Here is a 10,805-nt window from a genome sequence, read left to right on the forward strand (position 1 = left end):
TACTTTTTCATTAAAAAGTTATTTTGCCAAAAGTTCCTTAATTTGACTTACATGTTTGTTTTTTTAAATAAGATCACACTGAAATACACATTTTTTGGCAAGAATACCACAGAATTTTTTTTTTTTTTTGTGATACTGGACCTTGAACTCAAGGCCTACACCTTGAGCCACTCCACCAGCCCTTTTTTTTTTTTTTGTGAAGGGTTTTTTGAGATAGGGTCTCATGGAACTACTTGCCTGGGCTGGCTTCAAACTGTGATCCTCCTGATCTCTGCTTCCTGAGTAGCTAGGATTACAGGTGTGAGCCACCAGTGCCCAGCAAGACTACTATAGAAATTATGTATTGAGTTACAGGCTAGTTTGTTTACTGGTGATATTGATGTGGTTTCTGGTAGGTTTCTCCACTGTAGTTAGTTTACTTGGGGAAGATAACTTTGAGACTCTGCTGACCTTTTCTTTTTTGGTAGCTTCGATTTTTTTTTTTTCATTTTTCTTTTATTATTCATATGTGCATACAAGGCTTGGTTCATTTCTCCCCCCTGCCCCCACCCCCTCCCTTACCACCCACTCCCCCCCCCCGCTCCTCCCCCCCCCAATACCCAGCAGAAACTATTTTGCCCTTATCTCTAATTTTGTTGTAGAGAGAGTATAAGCAATAATAGGAAGGAACAAGGGGTTTTGCTGGTTGAGATAAGGATTCTGCTGACCTTTTCTTTCCTTAAGCTTTTGCTCCTGATTTACACATTAACAGTGGGTTTCATTTGCAGCAGCTACAGCTACTGTGCTTTCCTGCTGGTACTTTTCCATTTTCTGTCTTTCCTTCTATGTTTGTTAATTGTTGTATTTAATCATATATTTACATCAGCATAAACTCAGGGTTATTTTATCTTGTTGGGTAAGGTTTTTTAAGGACGTTTTAAAATCAGTTTGTTTGTTTATTTATTGATATTTCCGGCACTGGGCCTTGCATGTGCTAAATAAGCAAGAGCTCTGCCACCCGAGCTACACCCATAGCCCTTGTTTGGTAAGTTTTAATATTATCATTATTTGTTTTGCTCAAAATTTTCTAGCATAGGCTGATAAAAGTTACTTCAGAATGGCCCCTGTATTTTTATTTTTTCTGTAGTAAAAATAATAGTAAAGTTTATTGGGGAAGGAATTTTTTATAACAGGATAAAAGTGTGGAGAAATTGTGAAAAGGGGAGAAACATTTTCTGCTCCTCATGTAGAAAACAGGAGTAAAGACTTCTAGTCCCTGTATTGAAAGAATGCAGTTTCCAATTTTAAGCTCCCAATTTTGTTTTGTTTTTGTAACACGTCCCAATGTTATTTTTGAGCATTTTGTGTTTTTTGGGTTTTTTTGTATGGCTCCACAATAAATTTTCAGATTCACTGTATATTTTCCCTGCCCTGGCACTGGAATTAGCCATTCTCCAAGGAGCCCTGGTTTCTTTTAGTAGAGTGTAGTTTAGAAACCAAGATCTGGATAGTAGACCACTTATTGCTGCTGGGATTCATTGCTTCTAGTTTCTTCACAGATAGAGCAAACCCATGCATATATACTTCACACCCCCATATTTTCAAATGTGAGATTATGCTGATGCTTTGGATTCCAGTCCATTATCACAAGATTTATTTCATTCTTCCCCTTTCTTTTATTTGTAACTTCTTTCTTGAACATTGAGAAATTTAATTCTTTGATTTTTTTTCTTTTTTTTTTTTTTTTTGGTAGTACTGGAGTTTGATCTTAGGGCTTTGCACTTGATAGGCAGCACTCTACTATTTCAGCCACCCCTCCAGCCTAAGAAACTCAATTATTAGTGTTAAAATACATTTGCTTGTTTTTGTTCAATTCTAGAACACACAGAACTTAGCTTCCAGAATTTGTAGCCCATATGCCTATGAGAAACCTGTTTATTGCTCAGTTTTTGTTCTTAGCCTTATAGTGTATAAACAAGTTACTATTTTCCAGTTACTTGGGTGAATTCTGTTCTTATATACCCCTTTAACTATGTTTATGTTAATCTGTAGTGTAGCGTTTTTGTTTTTCCCATTTGGTGTTTTCGTCCCATGTTTGGGTCTCCAAGTTGATCTGGACTCTTTATTTATGAGTATGTAAAGGTGTGTGGACCATTACTCTGGTTCCAAGGGTAGAAGTATGAGAAGATAGACTTTCCAACCCTGCCTCCTGTTCATATTCTCCAGTTCTTTCTCTCCTACCTTTTGTGTGTAGCTCTGTTAGTCAGTTTTCTGTCACTGTAACCAAATACTTGAAATAAATAACTTATAAAGACAAAAGAGTCTAGCGTGTGATCAATTGACCCTCTTGCTTTGAGCCTATGATGAGACAGTGTATCATGGCACAAAAATGTGGCAAAACAAAACTGCTGACCTTATGGCCTGGAAGTAAAATGAAAGAAGTAGGGCTGGGATCCTACAATTCCCTTTTGGAGTATGACTTCAGGACCTCCCGTTGTACCCTTCCCTCAAACATTGGGGAACCAAGCCTTTAATGAATGGACATGGGTAAATTCAGTAACTGATTGATTTACTTCTTGGTTTATCTTCCTTTTCACAAATAAGCATATGCATGTCTGTCTTCTTTTTTTTTTTTTTCGGTGCTAGGGACTGAACTCAGGGCCTTGCACTTGCCAGGCAAGCGCTCTTCCACTGAGCTGAATCCCCAACCCCCATGTCTGTCTTCTTATACCTCCTTCTTTCTTATTTAAGGGACAGAATTCTATTGATATCTTTTTGTGCTCTGCATTTTTCACTTGACAGTATGTTATGGAAACAGTTCATATCAGTTCTTAGAGATCCTTCTTACTCCCTTCTATAGCTGTATAGTATTTCATTACATGGTTATACTACAGAAGAAAATGCATTATTTTATGTTGAATGTATACAGAGGAAATAGTTAAGTAAATTGTATTTGAAATCTGAGAAGGCAAAGGGACCTAAGTGAAATAGGATTTCTAGACTTGACTAGAAATGCTGAAATGTTGTTACCTGTGGGCTGTGATAAGTTATATGTATCTTGCTATACCTAGAGCAACCACTATGAAAACTATACAAAGCAATATACTCCAAAACTCTAGAGATAAATCAAGATGGGATTCTTTGGATGGATTGGAGGTGAGGTCAAATCTAAATAGCCTACAAGAAGGCAGTAGAAACAAGAAACTGAGAAATTAAAATTTTAAACAGTTTTATGCCTTAATCCAGTGGACTACAATAGGTAAGGTTGTGCATCTCTCAGGATCTTTTTTTTTCTTGTTTTCATTGTCAGAAAGGAGTAATAATAATAACTTTAAACAAACATGCCTCTATAAACATTCTGTGCATATGTACTTCTTCATGTTGTTTGTACCTGTCTTGAGATATGGGAAGATGGTCCCAGTTATGGTAGTTTAAGAGAATGAATTTCTAAGCCATAGTTTGCATTCTACTCCCTCCCACACGGCAGAAGCTCTCTCCTTGCTTTTCTTTACCTTCCCCACTGTCTTCAAATGGTGCTGAGCCAGGGCGAGTCAGTGCTACTCTTCAACAGAAAATGATGTCCAAAATGCTTCAAATGGGCAACAAAACCACAGGCAGTCCTAGCAGGCTTGCTTGATAATGACAACTTTGTCTTCTGCTTAGTACCCATTGCTTGAAGATGCATTATCCTTTCAGAAGAGCAACTTTAAACAGCCACACAGCTATATGCTAATGATTCTTAGTGTTGTATTTTCCTTCATTGGTTTTTATTTATTTATTCTTTAAATAAATAAATTGTTAGGCAAGTGCTTTACCACTGAGTTACATCCTAGTCTCCTCCAATGTTTTTTATTTTTTAAGGATAGCAAAATGAAGATTTTAAGTGCATATTTTCATAAATTTGTTTTCTTCTAATCAAGACCTGGTGTATTCTATCATCCCAGAAAGTTCCCCACACCCTAGATACTTTTCTTTCAAAACCTCCCACTCAGAAGCACCACTGTTTAGGTTTTTCTCAATGTAAATTGCTTTTGCCTATTCTAGAACTTTATATATTTGGATCATTGTATGTATTTTTTGTCTGTGCATCTGGCTTCTTTTACTCAACACTCAATTTTTGAGATTCATCCATGATATTCTGTGTATTAGTCGTTTTTCATTTTGATAGTATTCACTGTAAATATACAATTTATTTATTCATTTATCTGTAGATGGACATTTGAGTTCTTTTGAGAACATTATAATTAAAGCTATTATGAGTAATTGCAATAAAAAAAGTTCAAAGAAGGAAATAAAGAAAAAGCAGAAATTAATGGGAAACAACATTAGAGCTAATTAAACAAGTTCTGTTTTTGTTTTCTTTTTTAAATTCTAATACTTAATTTAAAAAAATACATTAACAACCATCTCAGACTTATTTAAGGAATATAAGGTTGTTCGCTGTTACAGACTCTTAATATCACATGCCGGGTTAAAAAATATTAGGAAAGAATCATTAACTCCAAAGCTGGGATTATGATTTGAAATTCTTTAAATCTCCTTTTCTAAAGCTTCATAGTCATTTATCAGATGGTAAGCTTCAGTTCCTACTATTTTTGGCTTTCCCTGAACCAGTTATTTTGCTTCTTCTAGGAGACATTTGACAGTGTTTTGAGACATTTTTGATTGTCAGATTGATATATGTGAGTGCTACTGGGCAGAGGCCAGAGATGCTGCTGAATATCCTACAGTGCACAGGACATTCCCTGGCAAACATTATTCAGTTCAAAATGTCAATAATGTGGAAATTGATAAACCCTAAAACCTATCTTATTTCTAATATCTGTGCTGAGAATTATGGGTACCTAGGGTTTCTATATATTGAATTAATATATTAATTATTCCAGTTTAAGGGTGAGAGAGTAAAGATTAATTAAAGAAAATTAAGGGCTGGAAGCATGACTTAAGTGGTAGAGCGCCTGCCTAGCAACAAACCCCAGTACTGCCTAAAAAATAAATAAATAAAAAGAAGAATCAGTTTTCTTGGTAATAGACAATAATGGAAATGATTTGTTTTGCATAGCATTAAGTGGTATACAGACTTTCATAGACTCTTTGATTGTCTTAGTACCTTATGAGATAAATGCAGTAGGGATTGTCCCTATTTAACTGATAAAGGAAGTTACTTGTTTCCTATTGGTTTCAGGGAATTAAGTCACCTTGGGTGGATGGATTTTGGAATGAGCTCATTGTTCATCTGTAAGAATTTAAGATTAACTGCCTTTTCTTTTCCAAGGCTTATTTTAGTTCCAGTTAAATACTTGAAGGATAGGTTCTGGGTCTAGAAAATCAATGCTTCATCTATGTTTTCTTTGAATTGAATCTTGATAACTTACTTCAAGTTGTAGGCATGTAGTAGTGCTTCCAGTAGATCTTTCTGTGGCAGTGGTAATGCTCTGTACATCTTTGCTTTTTTATATGGTAGCTACTAGCAACATCTGGCTTTTTAAATCTACAACAATGAAGATTAAATACAGCTTAAGATTCATTTCTCCCAGATCATGTTAGCCATTTCAATTGTGTAGGAACTCTAAATTATGTTCTCATTAGTTGTTTCCAAAGAGATCTTAATAACTCAACATTATGGTTACTTTTTTTTTTTTAAATAAAAGATGTTCTGAGCCGTCTTACCTTCTGCCTGTTACTGAGTCCTGTAGGGAAAGGAAGACTTTGCTTTTTAAACTTGGTAACAAGTGAATGAATGCACCCAAGCTAATATCCCTCAGCCAGTTTGTCTCTGCAACACGGTGTCCATTTGCTGGTGTGATTTCTGTTGATACGCACACTGATGAACCCATAAGTATAGACACTCTGCTCCCTGGAGGAGGCACATCCTGTGGTGTGTTATAAATGCTGCTGTTGCAAAATGGGAGCTTTGTGTCAGCTCCATCTCATCGTAGACTTCGGCTTCCACTGACATTGAAGCTGCCTCCTTAGGAACCCTGCAGAGAGAGAGAGAGAGAGAGAGAGAGAGAGAGAGAGAATGTGTATGTGTGTGTGTAGTGGGAAATTGGGACCTTACTGCAAGGTATAATGTATCTAGCATTTACATTGAGTTCTTGGCAGACAGAAACATACAACTTAAGCCATGTATGGTATTGTACATTTCTGTAGTACTGTAGTTTGCAGTCCCAATGTGGTTTACCTTTTCTTGATAGTTGAACTTAGAAATCTTACTGTAGTATTTTTATGGGAAAGTGATTTTCAGCTTACCTGAAAATTTGGGAATCATTTGTATACTGGAGCCCATCTTTGTGTAAAAAATTTAAATTTCTTAGGTCTTAACTTTCAAGTAAATTTATTTCTTGTATGTTAAGGGAGAAGAAAAATACTTATTGGCCAGAAACTGCATATTCCGAAGAAATGTCAGACGATATTCATTTTAGCTTTAGCAGTTACACTTTCTGCTGTCATAATGTACCAGGAAGAAAAGGCTCATTTTACTTTGATGATTTAGAGAGGCTTTACATTGAGTATTTCATTAAGTACTTTCCTTATGCTTTTAATTCCCCCTTTGCTTAATATCTTTTTATCACAGTCTTGACTACAGTTTATCCTTGTGGTTTAATTAATTTTACTTTACTACCAAATGGTAAAATAAAAGCATTTGAGTTACAAATTTGTATGTTGAAGTATGTCATGAAACAAAAAACACTAAATTGGCAATCAGGTATGGAATTTGCAGTATATCCTATGTGTATCACAGATTTAGTTATGTGCTTCCTCCCCTACCCTTCCAACAGTACTTTGCTTTGCAAGGCAGTTAAGTGTATTACTAATGTACTTTCTGTTTTTTTCCCCCGCAGAGGGAAGTGTAACATCTCTCATTTTTCTGACATATTTGCTGCTAGAGAGTTTAAAGCCCGAGTGGACTCATTTTTCTACATATTAGGCTACAACCCTGAGACAAGGTAAGTAAATCATTGTGCCCACTCAGTGAGAACTTTCCCCATTTTCTCACTTGTGTGTATACTTGCATGTTTATACTTCTGCACATGAACTAGAAAGATAACACCCCAAAAAGCCTCCAAAATACTATAGTAAACCTCTTTGGGGATGAGTTGTAGCTAATGTCTTTGGCATCTAAAGCAGCTTGTTGTTCGCGCTTGGCTTTTGTTAAGGTACAAAAATTTAGGGGTAGAGAGGTGTGATAAAAACATAATGTTAATTGCTCTGTGTTTTATATCTCAGATGCATGTTTTGTCAAGCTTTCCATGACACCATGTAGAAAAGAGATGAGTCATTTTGAAATACTTTCTTTGCTCATTTATTTTGTTTATTCTTGATAATGAAATACCAGGAATAGTCACTGAAATATCTTTAGTACAACTACCAATATGAGACAGACACAGTCCATTCTCAGCCATCTTGGTAAGATCCACGTAATAGTTAGAATTATTATTTAAATGAAAAGCAATAGCATCAAAATAACAAAGAAATCATTTATGATTGAAATAAGGCCGTATTTTAACTTAGCACCTGGGAGAATTTCTATAAGAAGAGTATTTGGCTTGAATAAATCAGGTGATTTATTTTTTAATCACGTTTGATTAAAGATTGAAAAACAGACTGGGCACCAGTGACTCATGCCTATAGCTCACACCTGTGATCCTAGCTACTCAGGAGGCAGACATCAGGAGGCATTCTCAGTTTTCATCAGTTCGAAGCCAGCCCAGGCAAATACTTCTCCAGACCCTATCTCAAAAAAAAAAGAAAAAAAAAAAAAAAAAAACCATCACAAAAAAAGGCTGGTGGAGTCCCTGAGTTCAAACCCCAGTGCTGCCAAAAAAAAAGAAGAAGAATTCTTGCAGGACTCTGGCTCAGTGGTTTTGATCTCTAGCCCCACCCCTCAAAAATTGTATCTTGAAATGTTTCTTTTATCTATACATTTCTGTTGGCCAGGTAGTGTGGAATTTCACACTTGGATTTCTATGAGACAGATTGAATGTTATTTTTGGGATACTTTGTTTATTTTATTGTTATTTGTTTATTATTTTTATACCATGTGATGAAGAGTTATTGCACAAGTTAGATTCTATTATTGAAATGAATAAAGGAGATTTTAAGTATTCAGCTGTTAGCATAACAACCAACAGAATTTTTTTTTTTACTAGTTTAAGTTAATGAAGGCTTGTTAAGAGGAACATGTAACTTATCTCTGTAAGCTAGTCACACACACAGCTTCCTGCCTAATTTTTCATTGTGTGTTGCTGACGGTCATTCAATGTGATACTTCCCATCGGGTTTTTTTTTTTTCTTCTTCTTTTTTAAGGTTCTGGGGGATCTAATCCAGGGCCTGATACATGTTAGGCACGTTCTCTTCCGTTGAACTGTGCTCTAGTTCTCAGTTTTGTTTTAAAATGTGGATTAAGTTAATAGTAGAAGGGTATTATTTGTCTCCATTGATGAAAAAGAAACAGAACTTTTATAGGTTCTGCATCCTGAATCACTTCTTTTGTTATTTTGCAATTCTGGTAGTACTGGGGTTTGAATTCAACCTTGCGCTCGATAGGCAGGTACACTTCCTGGTGTTTTGCACTTTCTATAGTTTACTCACTTCTACACTTGTGTTCCCTACATCCACCTGTGCTTGCTATATTTTAAATGCTCAAGAGGTTTAGATGAATTAAATAAATATTTGAAAGTAAGTAAAAGTTTGAAGTAGCACTCAAACTCGTCACAGTTAGAGTGTAACACCCTTGCAGAAATTTGTAGTTAATGGAGCCAGTGTGGCCCATGGCCTTGACTTGCCCTGAACACCACTTTATAGGTGAAGTCAAAGATGGGTGTGCAGTTCCACGGATGCTCAAATGATCACAAATAAAATGTGTGTGATTTAAGAGAATATAGAGAGACTGGGTGCATTTCCTCTACCTGGCTTATGTGTAAGCCAATTCTTAGAATGCCCAGATGCATACCCTTGCAGGATTTACCTGTTTGTCTTTGTTTCATCTTTGTAAAGAATGAGGCTTATGTGATGAGCTGTTCTCTGGTATAGATTTTCCCACTTGAATGAGTGGAACTAAAATGTAGTCATGGGTACATTGTGCAGTATGCCAAATCTTGGTACTGAGTCATTTAGGTAAATATAAGTTGATGTAGGGAGGAAATGGCAAGCTGTTTTTCTATTTGTGTAATCTGTCCTGTGAGATGGGGCATCTATTAATTAGTAAGACCACTGGAAGTTAAGGGCAGGGTTTCTGTGTCTGAAAACTTTGACAGCTGTTAATTCCTCTTAATAATGTAGGAATTTCACACTGAATGAGCAGTTGAAACTGACCTGAAGGTAGAATTGCTGGTTTCTCAGAAGGAAATTTTTGATGTAGTTAAAAAGTTTATCTATGTAATTCTCCATGCTTTATTTAGCATATTGGTTAGCATTGAAAATTTGAAATTTTTTTTACATTTATTTACATTGGTACCTTAATATCTCATTGCTCCTATGCTTTATTTTTCCTGTAGCCTAGTCCTTACATTTCTGATGTGTCTTTTCTGAGCTTTTTGGTCTTGATGCTTTTACTGTCTTTTGGACTAATGTGTGATAGTGGCTATTGTGTACTCTTTATTTCTTGCCTTCAAAATTTGGGGAAAGGGAATTTCTTGATAAGTATCAGGAATTACTTGGGTATTGTTAGGTATAAATTTTATTTCATTCATTTTTAACCGGAATACTGGTTATTAGTACTAATATAGAATCTATGAAAGCACAGACCCATAATCTTCCAAAATCTGAAAATTTGGAAAATCTGAACATTTATATGCTTAATTTGGTGGCCAAACCTCACCTGAACTGAGCTGGGGCTATCTTACTTTTAATTTAGTGTATTTTGTGAGAATTTGCACAAATCTTACTGTAAAAATACAAATGTGGTAGGATATGAGTTATCACTCAGATAACTGGTGGGGTGTTAGATACAATATGATATATTTTACTATAGTAGTAAAATCTAAACTCTTTTGAATTCTGAAAAATCTCTTACTCTGAGGATCTTAGGTAAGGAATTGCAACTCTATATTAGTGCTACTCTTGACATTTAAGGAACAAAATTTTAATGGGCAGAAATTTTGGGGGCAGATGTTTCTGTCCCAGCAAGATACAAACTACAATAGACTGACAAATCAGAGAGCCTTGTCCAGCTATGACCTAGCTTTGAGTCCTTAGACAATTTGGCTTTGCTCTCCAAGGTTGTTTTTGACGTTTCTGCATGCAGGGAGTGTTCACTTTTGCTTATGTGAACAAGATTCATCCCAAATTTATTTCTGTGGTCAGCATACTCTGCAAGATAATATCATTGTGCTCTCATTTTGTTTGAAGAGCATGATCTAAAATCTGCTTAGAACTTAGTCAAATAATAAATCTCAGCTCAGAGTTCTTAATAAATAATGCCAGTTAGACCTTATGAACAGTTGATCTTAGTTTGTAAAAAAGAGATGAGAATAGGGTCACGATTATGGTTCTCTTTATTATCCTTAGTGGTTTTTTCATTTGTCTAGAACCTATAGCCATTTTATCTGTTTGTTCCTTGACTTAAGAGCAGCCTCCTAGAATGATCTCTCCTCGTGGATCTGGAGTACCTGGGTTCTAAACCCATGTAACCACTTTACCTTTGTGTCCCTGGGTAAGGCATGCAATTCATGGACTCTGTTTCCATATGAATAAAGTGGGAATGGCAAAAGTTACTCTGCAAGTAACTTTTGTAAACTTGTTTTGGTTACTTCATGGTAATTGCAGAAGTAATATTTTTCTTTTTTTAAAGATAAGATTGAAAAAATTAAAATCCTGTAAA

The 10,805-nt window shown here is 35.7% G+C and overlaps 1 protein-coding gene across 8 annotated transcripts in view; it reads left to right on the forward strand.

Moving 5' to 3' along the window:
* Nucleotides 1-10,805, forward strand: part of Rere (arginine-glutamic acid dipeptide repeats) — a 379,832-nt gene that overhangs the window by 226,786 nt on the left and 142,241 nt on the right. For all 8 annotated transcript variants that reach the window (XM_074081432.1, XM_074081437.1, XM_074081435.1 and 5 more), the window contains one exon: nt 6,825-6,929. In XM_074081432.1, coding sequence (XP_073937533.1) covers nt 6,825-6,929 — 105 coding nt within the window. The remainder of the gene's footprint in view (nt 1-6,824; nt 6,930-10,805) is intronic.

This window comes from Castor canadensis, chromosome 7, assembly GCF_047511655.1.
Source record: "Castor canadensis chromosome 7, mCasCan1.hap1v2, whole genome shotgun sequence".
In the NCBI taxonomy this organism is placed as follows: domain Eukaryota; kingdom Metazoa; phylum Chordata; class Mammalia; order Rodentia; family Castoridae; genus Castor; species Castor canadensis.